This window comes from Marmota flaviventris, chromosome 9 (genome assembly GCF_047511675.1).
Source record: "Marmota flaviventris isolate mMarFla1 chromosome 9, mMarFla1.hap1, whole genome shotgun sequence".
Classification (NCBI taxonomy): domain Eukaryota; kingdom Metazoa; phylum Chordata; class Mammalia; order Rodentia; family Sciuridae; genus Marmota; species Marmota flaviventris.
In genome coordinates, this window is record NC_092506.1 from 65,117,702 (window position 1) to 65,135,454 (window position 17,753).

General features: G+C 37.4%; 2 protein-coding genes across 5 annotated transcripts in view; one reads left to right on the forward strand and one right to left on the reverse strand.

Moving 5' to 3' along the window:
• The window catches only part of Myo7a (myosin VIIA), a 73,970-nt gene extending 71,514 nt beyond the window's left edge, over positions 1-2,456 (forward strand). For all 4 annotated transcript variants that reach the window (XM_071616517.1, XM_027942585.2, XM_071616518.1 and 1 more), the window contains 2 exons: positions 22-141; positions 710-2,456. In XM_071616517.1, coding sequence (XP_071472618.1) covers positions 22-141; positions 710-799 — 210 coding nt within the window. In that variant the 3' untranslated portion in view covers positions 800-2,456. The remainder of the gene's footprint in view (positions 1-21; positions 142-709) is intronic.
• Positions 2,457-16,220: 13,764 nt separating this feature from the next.
• Gdpd4 (glycerophosphodiester phosphodiesterase domain containing 4) overlaps positions 16,221-17,753 on the reverse strand; it is a 118,062-nt gene continuing 116,529 nt past the window's right edge. Inside the window, exon 16 of the mRNA XM_027942868.2 lies at positions 16,221-16,642. Coding sequence (XP_027798669.2) covers positions 16,221-16,642 — 422 coding nt within the window. The remainder of the gene's footprint in view (positions 16,643-17,753) is intronic.

A 17,753-nucleotide genomic window follows, 5' to 3' on the forward strand; every position in this document is an offset into this window, starting at 1 on the left:
TATGCCCATCCTGCTCCCCAGGACATCTTGACTACTCACCCTTTCACCAAGATCTCTAACTGGAGTAGCGGCAACACCTACTTCCACATCACCATTGGGAACCTGGTGCGCGGAAGCAAACTGCTCTGTGAGACGTCACTGGTGAGAACTCTTCCTCGAGAGCCTGGCGTAGGTCCCAGTCTCTCTTGCAGCTTCGGCCATCCTCTCCTCCCAACCCCTACAACAGGAATGTAGGGGGTGGCCTGGGGTCAGGGTCAAGGGTCAGGTTGGTAATCAGTTCAGTTTGAGGCTAGTTTAAGCCTGGGGTCTTAATCTGGGGCTGAGGACTAGATCCCTCATTCAACTTCTTTTTCATTATCTGGGGATTGAGCCTGTAGTTGTAGCCTGTTCGCCCTGAGTTTGACAGTAGAACCGTTAGCACTGAGGCCTCTTGGACCAAACTCAAACTTTCAAGGTATCCAGGATGTGAAGGACCACAGGCTACATGCTTATTGTGGGATCATACAGCTTAGAACCTGAGCCATCTGGCTGGATAACTCCAAACCCTCAATTGTGTCGATGGAAAGACTGAATGCTGAGTGGGACAGGATTTGCCTTGGTCCTGGTTCTGGTTCTGTTCACTGCAGAGTGTCCTAGGAGCTGTCTGGGTCTAAATGGCTGGGCTTGGTTTCACTTTGTGCTCTGCTTATTTTCCCACCCCTGCTCCCAGGGCTACAAGATGGATGACCTCCTTACTTCCTACATCAGCCAGATGCTCACAGCCATGAGCAAGCAGCGGGGCTCCAGGAGTGGCAAGTAAACAGTGGAAGGAGGTGCTGGCTCTGTGCCTGCTCTCCAAGGAGCAGCTGGCTCAGGCCCATCCATTACTCCTGAAGCTGGGAGGACCTTTGCCATCCAGGCATGGAGGCTGGGCTGGCCATCTACCGCAAACCACACCAATTGGGGCTCTGAACTATCTCCCAGTGAGGTCAACTTCCCTCCACCTGTGCATGGCGCCTGTGTTAGCTCTCATCCTAGCTTGCTGTGGTCTTCCCAGTGCAAGAACCTGTGCTCCTTCAGTGCCTCTCCTGTCTCAGACTGGATCTATCACGTGACCCCCTTTGACTTTCTGTATACTGTGGGGGCAGAGGAATTGAGAGCTCTCCATACTGGGAACAACCAAATCAAGGCATTGAATAGGATACTCTGAAACTCAAGGGACTAGGTCACTTCCCCTACGTGCAGCATCCTTGGCTGGGGTGAGGAACATGGACAACTTTTGCATATTCCAATGTTGAGTGCCGAGTCCTGCTAAAGTCTCCCTGATCATCTCAGGGCATAAAAGTACATGTTTTGTCCTCTGGTCCTACAGTGTCTTTGCTAGGGGAGGGGCAGAGATCTACAAAAAAGTGTGCTACTTCCTTGGTCTGTGGCTGCCTGGCCAAGCTGCTCTGGGTTTGATTTTGGAGTGCTTTAGTTCAAGGTATGCTTGAAAGTGTCTTAAATGGATCAGATGGCACCACAGTGGGTTGGAGGAAAGTGCTGGACATCAAGTCTGAGATGTGGGGACTTCATTGTGCGTGGGCTGGGAGATTAGAGGAGGAACCGTCTTCTGGGTCTTAACTAGGACCAGGGGAACCAGAATGGTCCTTGCACCCTGCCAGACAATTCTCTTTGGCTCATCAAGCCATATCAAGAACCCCCCAAACAATGCTTATGTCCAGTGGGTGTTTGCAAAATGTTGCTTTGCATCCAGGATGAGACAACCAATTTTGGGCATGACTGGGGTAGGTCTGGAGATAGGAGCTTCAGGCAGAGGTGATTCGGGAATGGGGAATCTCCTGGGTTATAGCTGGGTTGAGTGCTTAGAGACACATCAGTGTGAGATAGGAGTGTTTGTGATTTGCCCTCAAGTTAGAGCTAGGTCCTGCTTTCCCTCACACATTCAAGTGTCTGGGTCATCCACACCTATGTGCCCAACCACCCTCCAGGAAGTGCTATTCCTGATCTCCCCAGCTGACATTACCCCTGGGGGACACTGGTGATTTTATGTCCCTCTTAGGGGACACTGGTGGTTTGGCAAGCCCTGGCAGAATAATATCCTCCTTGAGGAATATTTGTGGTTTGACATTGGCATCATTCTTGGAGGGCATGGATGGTTTTTTGGTAAACCCTGGTTAGGTTTTTTTGAGGACCTCCTCTTTGAGGACTGCTATAAAATGGAATGAGTTTAGGTATCTGACGTTTCTTTTGATTCAAGCTGGCTAGTAGATGGTCAGAGTTCAAGAGTTTTCCATGACTATTTTTCTATTGTAGAAACTGTTTTCTGAATGTCTGTGGAGGTTAGAAAAGACAGATTCCTCAAGTGTCAATTGCCCAGTTCTTGTTTGCTCTATGTGAACTTGCTAAATGTTAAAACAGCCTCCACTCCAGACTCAGCTTGTTCTCTACTCTTCCACTCCCAAGCTTTTATGCAAGCTTAGAGATGGTCCTCCAGTTTTGTGTGGGGCAAAAAAGTTTGTGTGAGGCTAAAGTTAAGCAAGGAAACTCTTAGAAGAGAGGGACTAACACTAGCTTCCAGGTTATGCATTTTACAATATAAGATGATTTGCTTCCAATATGGAATTAAGTTAGAAATTGATAACAAAGATATCTGAAAAAGTTGGGGCTGAGAGTGTAGCTTAGTGGTAAGATTATGGATTTATTTAGCATGTGTGAGACTCTGGGTTTCAATCCTAATGCCTTAAATTTCCCAAAAAAGATATCTGGAAAATCCCCTAATTTTTGGAAACTAACATACTTTTTTAAAACATATTTTTTAATTGACAGTAATTGTACCTACTTATGGGGTTCTATGTGATATCTTAACACATTACATTGTGTAATAAGCAGATCAGTTGACATATCTATTACCTCAGACATTTTTCATTTCTTTTGGCTGAGAATGTTCAAATTCCTTTCTAATAACTACTTGGAAATATTCAATTAATTGTCAACTTCTATTTATCCTAATGTCCTCCTGTCCAGCTCCACCCCTCTACTGGCTAACCATTATGCTCTTTCCATCCCTCCTTCCCCTACATCCTTCCCAGGCTCTGTAAACACTATTATATCCTCTACTTTTATGAAATTAACTTTTTAGCTTTACACATATAAATGAGAACTTAGGGTATTTGTCTTTCTTTGCTTAACTTATTTCACTTAAAATCCTTTAGATCCACTCATTGTTGCTGCACAGAATTCATTCTTATCAACAGAATTTCATTCTTTATAGCTGAATAACATTCCATGGTATATGTATACCACATTTTCTTTATCCATTCATCCACTGATGAACACCTAGGTTGATTCCTTATCTTGGATTTTGTGAATAGTGCTACTATAAACATGAGTGCAGATGCCTCTTTATTACTACGGGATATGTGGATCATGTGGTAGATCTACTTCTAATTTTTTGAAGCATTTCCATATTGTTTCCCATAAATGGCAATACTAATTTATTTTCCCACCAACAGTGTCTGAGAATTTCCCTTTGCATCCTCGCCAGCATTTGTTATTTGTCTTTTTGAAAATAGATATTCTAACTGGGGTGACATAATCTCTCATGGTTTTGATTTGCCTTTCCCTGATGATTGGTGATGCTGAACACTAAAAAAATTTTATATTTTATATGGACATTGTGATTCTCTTTTGAGAAATGCTTATTCAGGTAATTCACTCATTTTTAAATTAAATTATTTGTGTTTTACTATCAAGTTGTTTGAGTTCCTTATATACCCTGGAAATTACTCACTTAACAGATGAATGATTTGCTAATATTTTCCTTCATTCTTCAGGTTGTTTCTTCATTTTGTTGAGTTTCCTTTGCTATACACAATATTTTTAGTTTGAATCGCATTTGTTCATTTTTGGGTTTGGTGCCTGTGCTTTTGTGGTCATATCCAAAAAACTCTTTGCTGAGACTAATGTCCTGAAGCATTTCCCTTATGTTTTCTTCTAGTGGTTTCAGTCTTGAGGCTTGTCTCTGATCCATTTTGTGTTGGTTTTTGTATGTAGTGAGTGATATAGGAATCTAGTTTCTTTTTTCTACCAATGGATACATATTTTTTGCAGCGTCATTTGTTGAGGAGACTTTCTTCAATGTATATTCTTTGTTTTTGTGAAAAAATGTGATTGCTTTTATGAAAGCACCATGTGATTTTGGTTACTGTCATTTTATAGTATGTTTTATAGTCAAGTATTATGACCCCTCCAGTCTGTTATTTTTGCTTGGGATTGCACTGGCTCTTTGGGGTATTTTGTGGTTCCATACAAATTTTAGGAGTCTTTTCCTTGTCTTTGAAGAATGTCATTAGTAATTTGACAGTAAATTAATAGCATCAAATTTGTAAACTGATTGGGTTATATGGTCATTTTTAACAATATTAATTCTTTAAATCCATGAAGATGGGATATCTTTCCATTCTTTGCATCCTCTTCAATTTCTTTCAGTGTTCTGTAATTTTCATTGTAGCAGTAATTAATGTCCTTGATTAAATTTATTCCTAGGTGAGTTTCCTCCCATTTTGGTAGCTACCGTGAATGGGGCTGATATTTTGATCTTTTTCTCACCAATTTTGTTATTGGATATAAAAAAAGCTACTGATTTTTCTGTTGATTTTGTGTCCTGCAACCTTACTGAATTTGTTGATCAGTTTTGAAGCAGTTTGTAGGTTTTTCTATATATAGAATCATGTTATCAGCAGACATCCCCTTTATTTCCTTCTCTTATATTACTCTAGCTAAGACTTCCAATGTTATATTGAACAAGAGGTGGAAGCGGATATCCTTGTCTTGTTCCTAATTTTAGAGAAAACTCATCTTTTCCACATTCAGTATGATATAGGCTATGAAATTGCAGGACACAAAAAACCCCTATTGTAATATTTTTTATGTGCTATCAGATTCCATTTTTTTTAAGAATTTCTGTATTTATGTTGACCAGGGATATTGGTCTGTAGTTTCCTTCTTTTTCTTTTCTTCTGTTATATATATATGTATGTATATACATATTCATATGTATATGTACTCTGTACATTTTCTTTATCATATATATATATATATATATATATATATATATATATATATATATATTCCACTTCCCTTATAGGAAAGGACCAAGGAGTAGGAGATGGGAAGGGAGGAGAGAAGTGATGGGGACTGATATTGGTCAAATTATATTGCTATATTGTGTGCATGTACTAATATGTAACAACAACAAATTCCATCATTATGTACCACTATAATTCACCAATAAAAAATATGGGGAAAAAAACAGACCAAATCCTTTCCCTCTTGGAGCTTATAACCTGGGGTGTTTGGCAAGGGCTCTCTGCTTCAAAACTGGCACTTCTTGCTGCATCCTCTGAAGAGGAAGAATGCTGTGTCTTCACATGGTAGAAGGAACAGAAGGGCAAAAAGGGACTAAGATGCTCCCTTCATTTTTCTTTTTTGAAGCATTTTTATTTTAGCAGTTAAAGGGGGAGTTAAAGGAAAATCAATGACATAGACAATAAGATTAATATTATATGTTAAAAATATGTATAAAAATAAGAACAGTTGTCTCCTCCATTAGAGCTAACTGGCCAATTTATCTGAAATTGTAATTTTCCTTATCCCAATTTTTTCCTTTATTTTTTGTACCTGCTTAATATTTCCTTCCCTCCTACACTCAGTCCTCCCCTTTCTTATTTCTGTAGCTCTTGCCAGTTAACTAGATGCTATTATTTTACTTGATAAATATTGTGTAGCTGTACCCCTAGGCTGTAAGCCTTGGCCCCTTTCCTCCACTGATCTCCCTTTGATTTACATGAGATCCACCAGTACCTTTCTTTTCCTTTTTCCTCTCTAGCTTCCACATGAGAGAAAACATACCTCCCTTGACCTGAATTTGACTTTGACTTAACATAGTGGTTAGTGGTCTCTAGTTCCATCCATTTTCTTACAAATGCCATAATTTCATTTTTCTTTATGGCTGCACAAAACTCTGTTGTGTACATTTTCTTTATCCATTCATTCACTGATAGATACCAAGACTGGATTCAAAGTTTGGCTATTGTGAACTGTGCTGCTGTAAATATGAGTATACATATATCATCATAGTATGCTTATTTTAATTCTTCAGGCTAAATACCGAGGTGTGATATAGGTGGGTCATATGGCAGTTCCATACCTAGTCTTTTGAGGAACCTCCACACTGGTTCCTAGTAGTTGTACTGATTTACAGTTCCATCAAGAACATAAAAGTGATCCTTTTTCTCTATATCTTTTCCAGCATTTATTATTTGTATTCTGTTGACTGCAATTCTGACTAGTGTGAGATGGAACCTCAATGTAGTTTTGATTTGCCTTTCCATAGCAGCTAACAATGTTGAACATTTAAAAAATATATTTGTTGGCTATTTGTATTTCTTCTTTTCAGAAGTGTCTGGTTCTTTTGCCCATTTATTAATTGGGTCATTGGATTTTTTTTTTTGTAATGTGTTTTGAGTTCTATATATATATATATATATATATATATATATATATATATATATATATATATATATGTATTCTAGATATTAACGCTGTCAGAAGAGTAGCTAGCAAAAATTTTCTCCAATTCTGTAGGTTCTCTCTTCATAATTGTTTCTTTTGCTTTTCAGAAGCTTTTAAATTTAATGTCATCCATTTATTAACTCTTGGCATTATTTCCAGAGATTTAGGTAGGGGTCTTAATAAGAAAGTCATTGCCTAAGCCTATATGCTAGAGTGTTGACCCTGTATTTTCTTCTAGGAGTTTCATAGTTTCTATTCTAACTCCTAGGTCTTTGATTCATTTTGAGTTGATTTTTGTGCAGGGTGAGAGATAAGGGTCCAGTTTCATTCTTCTACATACGGACAACCAGTTTTTCCAGCACCATTTGTTAAAAAGCTGTCTTTTCTCCAATGTGTGTTTTTAGCATCTTTGTCAAGGATCAGATGACTATAGATGTGTGGGTTTCTCTGTTTCTTCTATTGTGTACTACTCGTCTATGTGTCTTTTTTTTTAATCTTTATTTTTATGTGGTGCTGAGGATCGAACCCAGTGCCTCACATGTGCGAGACAAGTGCTCTACCATTGAGCTACAACCCCAGCCCTATGTTTCTGTTTTATGTAATACCATGCAGCTTTTGCTACTATAGCTTTATAGTATAACTCTAAGTCAAGTATTGTGATACCTCCAGCATTGCTTTTCTGGTTTAAAATTGGTTTTGGCTATTCTGGGTCTTTTACTCTTCTAAATGTTAGGACTATTTTTCCCCGTAGTTCTATGAAGAATGTCATTGGTATTTTGATGGGGATTGCATTGAATCTGTATATTGCTTTTGATAGTAAGGTCATTTTAACATTAATTCTGCCTATTCATGAACATGGGAGGCCTTTCCATCTTTTGAGGTCTTCAATTATTCCTAGGTATTTTATTTATTTTTTGAAGCTAGTGTGAATGGAATTGTTTTCCATATATATATATATAGTAGTTGGCCACAATATCTTTATTTTATTTATTTTTATGTGGTGAAGATCAAACCCAGAACTTTGCCACGTGCTAGGCAAGGACTCTACAGCTGAGCCACAACCCCATTCCATTTCTTTCTCAACAGCTTCACTGTTGGTATACAGGAAAGCTATTGATTTTTGTATGTTGATTTGTAACCTGCTACCTTGCCAAATTTGTATATTAGCTCTAGCAGTCTTTTGGTGGAATCCTTTGGATCTCTAGGTAAAGAATCAAATCATCTGCAAACAGTGATAATTTGATTCCTTCCTTTCCTATTTTTATCCCTTTTATTTCCTTTTCTTGCCTAATTGCTCTGGCTAGAATTTCTAGCACTATATTAATTAGAAGTGGTGAGAGTGAACATCCTTGTCTTGTCCCAGATTTTAAAGGAAATGTTTTGTTTTCCCCTATTTATTATGAGGTTGCCTCCTCCCACCCCCATATAGTCTTTATGATGTTAAGGTAGATTCCTTCTATCCTAGTTTTTTCAGTGTTTTTATCATGAATTGGTGCTGAATTTGGTCAAAGGACTTCTCTGCATCTACTAAGATGACTACTTTTTGTCCTTAATTCTAACCATGTAGTGAATTACATTTATTATTTTGTATATATTAAACCATCCTTACATTTCTGGAATAAAACCAACTTGGTTATGGTGTACAATTTTCTTAATATGTTGTTGAACAAGATTTAATAATTTTTATTTAAGTATTTCTGTACCACAATTCATCAGGGACTTTGGTCTATAGTTTTTCTTTCCTTGAAGTTTCATTATCTGGTTTTGGTATGAATGTGATACCGGCTTCACAGAATGAATTTGGAAGTCAATTTTAACTTTATGAAGAATAAAATTTATAAAGTCACTTTCAATTTTATGAAATAACTTGAGAAATATTGGCAGTAGTTCTTTAAAGGTCTGGTAAAATTCAGATGAGAATCCATTTGGTTCTGGGCTTTGATTTGCTGGAAGGCTTTTTATTACTGCTTCTATCTCATTACAAGTTATTCATCTGTTTAGGTGTCCTATGGCCTCTTGATTCAGTTTTGGTAGATTGTATTTGTATAGAAATGTATCCATTTATTCTTGGTTTTCCACTTTATTGGAGTGTAAGTTTTCAAAATAGTCCCTAATGGTTCATTGCATTTGTGAGATGTCAGTGATGATTTCTTCTTTTTCATCTCTAATTTTGTTAACTTGGGTTTTCTCTTTTTCCTTTGATTATTTTGGCTAAGGGCTCATCAGTCTTGCTTATCTCTTCAAAGAACCAACTCTTTGTTTCATTGATCCTTTGTATTTTTTTATTCTCAAGTTCACTGATTTTGGCTCTGATCTTATTTCCTTTATTTTACTCATTTTGAAATTTGTTTGTTCTTCTTTTTCAAGGGCCTTTTAGATGCATCATTAGGTTGTTTAATTGGGATCTTTCTGATTTTCTTATGTAGGTACTCACAGCTATAAACTTGCCTCTAAGAACTGTCTTCACAATGTCCCAGAGGTTCTGGTATTTGTTATCACAATTATCATCTAAGAATTTTTAAATTTCTCCCTTGATTTCTTCTATCAACCATTCATCATTTAAGAGAGTACTGTTCAATCTCCATGTGTTCATATAATTTCTGTAAGGTTTATTTTGTGTGTTGATTTTGAATTTCATTCCAATCATGATCAGATAAGATGCAAGTGATTAGATCAATAATTTTGTGTTTCCTAAGAGTTGTTTTGTAGCCTAAAATATGGTCTCTTTTGGAAAAGGTTCCATGAGCAGCTAAGAAGAAAGTGAATTTAGGTGTTGTTGGATAAAATATTCTACAGATGTCCATTGGTATTTATTATTTTTTAGGTCTTTAGAATCTTTACTGAGTTTATGTCTGGATGACCTCTCTATTGGTGACAGAGGTGTGTTGAGACCATCCAGTATTATTGTATTATAGTCTGAGTCTTTAAACTGAATGGTATCTGTTTTATATAATTAGGTACACCAACATTTGGGGCATAAATATTTACTGTCACAATATCTTGTTGGATTGTGTCCTTTACCAGTGTGAAGTGAACTGTGTTTCTTCTGATTGATTTTGGCTTGAAGTCTGCTTTGTTGAATATAAGCATAGCTATGCCTGATGTTTTGGGGTTCCATTTGCATTATATATCAATTCCCATCCTTTCACTTTTATCCTATGGCTGTTTTTGCCTGTTAAGTCACGTCTCTTGAAAACAGCATATACTTGGGTCTTGTTTTTAAATCTATTTTGCCACCCTGTTTATTTTAATAAGAATTAAGAGCATTACAGTCAATGTTATTATAGAGGTTTACTAATTCCTACCCCATGATTTATTTCTAATGTTTAATTTGGTCCTGTTTCTCATTTGCTTAACTACTCTTCAAATGAGATTTGTCCATTTGAGAGGTCTATGGTTTTTGATTTCTTTTATGTGTAGTATTTCTTTTAAGTATTTTTTTCTGTGGTGCCAGTTTAGTAGTCATGTATTCTTTTAGTTTCTGCTTATCTTAGATTTTTATTTCTTCCTTAATTTTATAGGATAGTTTTGCTAGATGTAGCAGTCTTGGTTGAATTATTTTCTTTCAGGACTTGCATCATTTCAAGCCCTCTAAGTGTGACCTGACGCTTTTCTCTTAGGGCTTTTAAAATTCTATCCTTGTTCTGGACATTAGGCATTTTAATTATAAAGTGTCATGGAGAGGTTCTTTTTTGATCTTGCCTATTACAGGTTCTGAATGGACGTCCATCTCATTCTGGAGGTTTGGATAATTTTCTGTTATTATTTCCATGAAGTTGTTATCCATCCCATTATCATGCATCTCAAAACCCTCCTCAATTCCAGTGATTCTTAAATTTGGTCTCTAAATGTTGTGTCAGAGTTCTTGTGTATTCTGATCATGGTTACTTCTTTTCCTTTCTTTAATGCTGTCTAAATGTTCAATGCTGGCCATTTTGTCTTCCAGGCCTGAGATTCTGTCTTCATCATGGTCGACTCAATGAGATTTTCAACTGAACATCTTATTGTGTCTTTCATCCAAGATTTTTTTTTCAATATTTCAATCTCTTTATTGAATTTCTCATTCATATTCTGTACTTACTAACTTCAGTTGTTTTTCTGTATTCTTTTGGAATTTGTTGAGCGTTTTTATAATAATTCTTTTGAATTCTTTATCTGATGTTCCATCCACTTCCATATCTTTGGAGTCAGTTGCTGGCGAATTATGAATTTTAGGAGATTCCATGTGTCTTGTTTTTTCATATTTCTTGTAGTCGTGTGTTGGATCTTATGCATCTATTGAAAGGGATTTCTCTTCCACTCTTATGAGTGGGCCTTTTTAGGGCACAGTCTTCACTTGCCAAAGTGTCCTAGAGTGATCTAGATTGAGACCACCTCATAGGTATGGTATTCTGTTTTTGTTACGGCAGCAGATGTCCATAGATGGGGACCTTGGGGCCCACTCCTGTTTCTACTTGGGGCTTGGACATCAGTTTGGTTGTTTGTCTCTTCTATTCTTTGTATTATAGATGAGGATTGAGTATTATTAATTTGTGTGTGTAGCAAGGTGCACTGTCTTTTGGTTGAGTGTAGTTGAGCAGCAAAGTTTCTACAGCAAAAACAATAAGTAACCATAAACTAGACCTGGCATTAAAGAAAACAACAGGTGTCAATTATGTCATCCACAGCAGTAATATTTGCAACAGCACTAATGGTAGGGGAAGAGTTATATAAACCAATCAGTTCTAAAAGATGGTAAGAGTAGAGCTAATTAAGAAAATAAATGTTACAGGAGGTAGTAAAGAGTTTACTATTTCCAAAAGTGAACAGAGAGAATAGCAGAAAAGATGTAGCAGGTGATGGTTATAACAAAGGAGGAAAAAAATAGAGGTAACAAAGTAAAGGGAGAGAGAAATAGAGAAGAATAGAATTTGGCTGTTAGCAGGAGAAAAGAAAGAGAAACAAATGAAAACAACATAAAATGAAAATATACAATCCAAAACCCTAACCCTCAAGAGATAAGGCAAGGAAAAATAACCACATTAAAAAATGCTAAAAAGTAAGGAAAATAAAACATATGTTCATGAACCACTCAGCACAAAACACACACACACACACACACACACACACACACACACACGTGCATAAAAAAAGAAAAAGGATTTTTAATGAAAAGTGAAGGAATCATTTCCACTGAGATGGTCAAAATAATCAATAAGAATAATGGTCATTGTCTATGCCTGACTTTCTTTCTGGTTCTTCTGGGGGTTGTTAACCCCATTCCTCTTTTTACTTTGCTCTCCAAGTTGCCAGTTGGAGTGGCTTAATACTGAAACTGGTTCAAATAAGTCTCAGCTTATCTTCTCACCTGTATGAGGTAGGATGGGTTGGGAATTACTGTCAGTTGGAGTTTTACCTGCACCGACCAGATCCTTGTACTCCTAGGGTGAAGCTGCTGCAGAGTTCTATGAAGGGAGTTCTGGGGCCAGGGCTTAGGTCTAATTGGGTCTCAGGGGCTTTGTTGGGTGGTATCTGCTATAGAGAGATTAGATCAACACACCCCTGGGGCCTGGCAATTGCCAATATATTGGGAGTATGGATCTCAGGAGCCTTGTAGGGCAGGGGAACCAATCTTCCACACACACTGCTGCCCATGTACACAGTCTTCCTAGGCTTAGTCCCTGAGTGTATTCACACCTGCCCATTCAGATGCCAGAAGCTGGTCATGTGAGCTGCCAGAATCAAAGGAGAAGTGAATTGGGTTCCCCTTTGCTTTTCTGACTTGCATCCTCCTGACTGATATCTTCTCTGTGCCTGTTTTGCTCCCATTCTGCTAAGTACATCCTAGGCACTTGCTGGGACCCTGTGGTAGTGTTTGCTGTAATCTCACAGCTTCACAGCAGTAGCTGCAACTTGGCTGCCTCAGGTTGGCTCCTGCCTCAGCTCTCCATGGCCACTTTAGAAACACAGCATTTTTCAAACACCAGTCTAGGCTGCTTTTCTGATCTCAGGTTTTTCAGTACTAAATCTTTCTGTTGTGTCTCCCCCTGTGTTCTCCCTCCCTCTATGCTGAACCAGCTCCACTAATGCTGCTACTACCATGTCAAAACCAGCTTGGCTTCAATGTAGTCTTTCTGATATTGGTCCTGAAAACCAGGATCAGGTCCCAGTGTTGAGGAATAAACACCTGAGAAACACCAAGGCAAGAGGAGGGGACCCAGAGCTGGTGCCCATGGGAGTGGAGGTGTCTTGCATTTTTATAGTTGTCAGGTTTGCTACTAAAAAGCAGGAAAAGAGCTGCCCAAAGGGCAATTGCTTGTGTTGGAGAGTGCAATCTTTCTCCTCCCCTGGAGGTGTTAGCAACTGATTGATGAGGAACTCTATCTACCCATTTCCTTTTTCTTTCATAATCAGCTACCTGTCCTTTGCTCCAGTCTCATTTCTTCTTTTAATGTAACCACATTTATGAGTCTCTAAGAAACTCTGTCCAATACTGAGTTTTAGTGAAATGCCTCTTTCATGCACCTTGCTGAGAAGCAGTATTCCTGCTGCCTGAATCCCAAGTTACAGAGTAACCACAAATGCAGTCTTCCTCTAATCTTCCATCTTGAATCAATCCTTCAACTTATAAGAGCATTACCCATTCATGAAAGTAGAGTTTTGGGTTCATAACAATCACTTCCCCAAAAGCTTTACCTCTTAATACTATCACATTGGGTATTAGGTTCCAACATATGAATTTTGGAGGGATCAATACAAACTATAGCAACAACACATCACAATCTATGATATACTTAGGAGGCAATACACAAGCATATGTAGGAGGAAAGCTGAATCAGTAAATGACTACATTTGAAAAGAAAGTCTCAAATCAATGATTTCAGCTACCATCTTAAGGAGTTAGAAAAAGAGCAAATTGAACCCAAAATAAATAAAAGAAAATAATTAGAGTGGGATATGAAGATATTTTTGTACACCCATTTTTATAACAGCAATAATAGTAATAGTCAAAAGGCAGAAGCAACCCAAGTATCTATCTATGGGTAAATGGAAAAGCATGGTATAAACATGAGATGGAATATTATTCAACTTTAAAGAGGAAGGAAATTCTAACAACGCTACAACATGGATGAAACTTGAAAATGTTATGCCAAATGAAATGAGGAGGTCAGAAAAGGGCAAATACCATACAATTTTACTCACTAAGCAGAGAAGTTGGTCACAGAAACAGAAAGTAGAATGGTGGTTGCCAGAGGCTGGGGGAAAAGGGGAATGACAAAAAGTTATATTTAAGGTATCTAACTTGATTTTTTTATATACCTACATATTGTGAAATAGTCACCATAATCAAGCTAATTAACATATCCAATATACCACAATTACTATTTATTTAATTTTAATGGTGAGAACCTTTATGTTCTACTCTCTTAGCAAATTTCAAGTAAACAATATAATGTTGTTAACTATAATCACATTGCTGTACATAAGATCTTCAGAACTTGTTCCATCTTCATAACTGAAACTTTGTACCCAACATTTACCCTGTTAACCCTCCCCTACCCCATGGCAATCACCATTTTACTCTCTGCTTCTGAGTCTATTTTAGATTTCACATATAAGTGAGTTCATGTAGTGTCTTTCTATGTCTAGCTTACTTCACTTAGTAAAATGTTCCTCCATGTTTACCCATGTTATCATAAATGGCAGGATTTATCTTCTTTTAAGGGTTAACAATATTCCACTGTATAAATATACCGTATTTTATCCATTCATCTATTGATGGACATTTAGGTTATTCTCTTATCTTGGCTACAGTGAATAGTGCTACAGTACACAGAGGAGTAGAAATATCTCACAGGTTGACTTAATTTCCTTTTCAAATATACCCAGTACTGGATCAAATGGTAGTTCTACTTTTAATTTGCTAAGGAACCTCTACATTGTTTTCCATCATAGTTTTGATAATTTTTATTTTTACAACAATGCACAGGGTTTTCTTTTTCCACATCATTGTCAACACTTGTTATCCTTCTTCTGATTATAGCCATTCTAGCAAATGCAAGGTAATATTTCATTGTGGTTTTAATTTGCATTTCCCTAGTCATTAGTGATACTGAGTAATTTTTTATAACCCATTGGCCATCTGTATGTCTTCTTTTGAGAAATGTCTGTCTGGGCAATTTGCCTATTTTTAAATCAGGTTGTTTGCTATTGAGTTGTTTGAGTTCCTTATATATTTTGGTATTAACCCCTTATCGGAAGTATGGTTTGCAACTATTTTTTCCCATCCTACAGGTTGTCTTTTCATTCTGTTGACTGGTTCCTTCTCTGTGCAAAAGCTTTTTTAGCTTGATGTAGTCCTGCTTGTCTGTGTTTTGCTTTTGTTGCCAATGTTCTTGAAGTCATATCCAGACCAATATCAACAAACTTTCCCCCTGTTTTCTTCTAGTTGTTTTATGATTTCAATCTTTTTTCAATTCAGTTTGTTTTATAGGTTGAAAAAGTTGGGATATGGGCTCCAGTGATAACTGTACAATGTGGATGTAATTAATACCCCTGAACTGTATTTAAAATGGTTATAATAATAAACTTTGTTATATATATTTTAATTACAGTTTAAAAAAGGACAAGTAAAAAGAATGTTTAAGATTGGTGTTAAAAGTTTTATTTTATGTTGTCTAGCCTATTTAATACATACTCTGTTCATCTTCTTTTTCAAATCCCAGTCAATCTTCAAAATCCAATTCTAATTCTTCCCTAGATTAATTCTAAAATAATGTAACTTTTAATTTTCTGGATCCCAAGAAATATACTGCCTAAATGAATTTATTTGGCAATTAATCATGTTATACCATGAAGAATTAAATATATGAATTTATTTATATTTGTTTTGACTCTTGCAATACACCAAATCTTATTTGAGGGAAATGGCAATATCCTATTCTTGTCTTCAAGCAAGAAGACAGGCTCTAGAGCTTATACCTGGGTTTGATTAATGATGTATTTTTAAATATTCCATTTTTATCTCATCATACTTCTTCTTTCACTTGGTAGATCCTAGGCCTGCCTTCCTTGGGCTCCTCCAGATGACAGGGATCCAGGCATGTGTTGTAGTTCTGGATTTCTTTCAAGGCCAATGGCCGTGGGGTGGGTATGGGATTATGCCCTTGGTGAATCAGTGAGCCGCATGGTATTAGGAAGCATCCGCAATATACTAGATCATACAATGTGTGTATGGAATAAGATGCTTGCCCCTGACTCATGCCCATGCCACTATCATTCCCTGGCATAGGATGGCGTCACTATTGCACCTATCCCCTACCCTGGGTGATCACAGAGGGGGCCAAAGAATACACCACTTACCTTCTGGCTTCCTGAGAGGGTGCCTTTATTACACGCTGATATTCACCACAGTCATTCCTTAGAGGAATACTATGGAAGTGTTAGAACGTAAAGACAACTGTTGTAAGACAACCCAGAAAGCAACTAGCTCCAGTTCCAAGACTACATGTCACAGTTTCTCGTTTGCCTATCCCTTTGAGAGGCACTCTTTATAGAAAGCCTGGTCCAGAATGGTTATGTAGAAAGCCTGGATGACCCTTCTGTATGACTTCTGGACAATTCCTCACCATCACCAGCTTAAGGCACACAGAGGAAGAGGAAGAAGAAGAAGGAGACAGGTGTGGCTAATTTTTCTTTGGTTGAATTTTAAAGGAGGATGTGGTAGAATGTAGTGTTACAAAGGATTCTTCGGAGTGTACTGATGTGATCTCTTGAATTTGTGTTTCAGGTGAGTACTCAGTGGAGGGCATTGCTAGCTCTGCTAGCTCATCTGTCTTCAAGGAGGTAACTGTAGTTTGGAAGGTAGACTCGCTGTTATCCTCCCAGGGGGATGCTTGGGTATGTTCAATGATTTCCGTGGACATCACTGATTTATCATCAGTATCAATAGGTGTCAGTGGTGTGATCTTGTTCTTGGGAGCTTGTACAAAATGGAAACTTTCTGGGTGTTTCTGTACATTCCTGGTTAAAGCCGGCTGGAGGGGTACAGGAATCCAAGGAGTTTGCACGATTCTGGCAGGAGGCTTTACAGGTAAGCGTGAAACTTCTCCACGCTCATTGTGTTCCCCTGAGAGGCTTGTGCTCGGACTATCTGTGGGATAGAAAAGACACAAATATAGATTCCTCAGATGTCACTTCTCCAATCTCTGCCAGTCATGCATGAAATCCAAATCATCTCTCAAATGTTAGCTCCTCACTTACCCAAAGTGCTTTCTTCCAAGCTCTCCCCTTTCTCAGATTTTGTACAAATTTTATTATGATCCTAGAAATCATCCTGGGACTGGCGCTGTTGCTGAAGAGTCTACTGTGAGGCTCTAGTTTACTATGGAGGCCCTCGGAAGGCAAGGACTAACATTTGCTTACAGTTTATGTACTTCACAATCACTGGTTACAAATCAGTTTAAATAGAAAACTGAATACATCCTCAATTAGAATGGGGGCTTTTTAAGGGCACAGCCTATGTTTTGTTTGCCACTAAATACAGAGTGAATAAAAGTGTCTGTCATACAACAAATGCTAAACAAATAATTTTTGTTTGATAGAAAGAAACAAGGTAGAGACTTTAAATAATGTAATTAAAAAATTGAGACTAATCCTTTTGTTTAAGGAAATTAAAAACTAGATGATATTAAAAACAAGAAATTCTTAAAACTATCAAAGAGTTTAGAACATGGTGAGAAGAACTATGGAGCCAAATCTAGCAAATGAGAATCTGAAAAAGTAAGCCCTGAGTATATCTGAATCAACAAGAAACATATGAGCTTAATTTTTTTTTTTGTTAGCTACATAGGAAGAAGGGGATTTTTATTGGACTTGAACTGACTTTGTAGGTCAATTCCATGATAGCTAATATTAACTTTTCCAATTTGTGATATATTGCTCCAATTATTTAGGTCTTATTTCAGTAAATTTTATAGTTTCCAGTAACTATACCTTCCTTTGTGAGAACTTTCTAAAAATTTTTTTATTGGTGCATTATAATTATATGTAATAATGGAATTCATTATTACATATTTGTGCACACAATATAACAACAAATTTTGGTCAATTTTGTTCCCCAGTTCCCCTTTCCTCCTCCCTCTTTCTGGTCCCCCTTCCTTTATTCTACTGGTCTCTCTTCTATTTTCATGATACCCCACCCTCCCCACTTTCTCTCT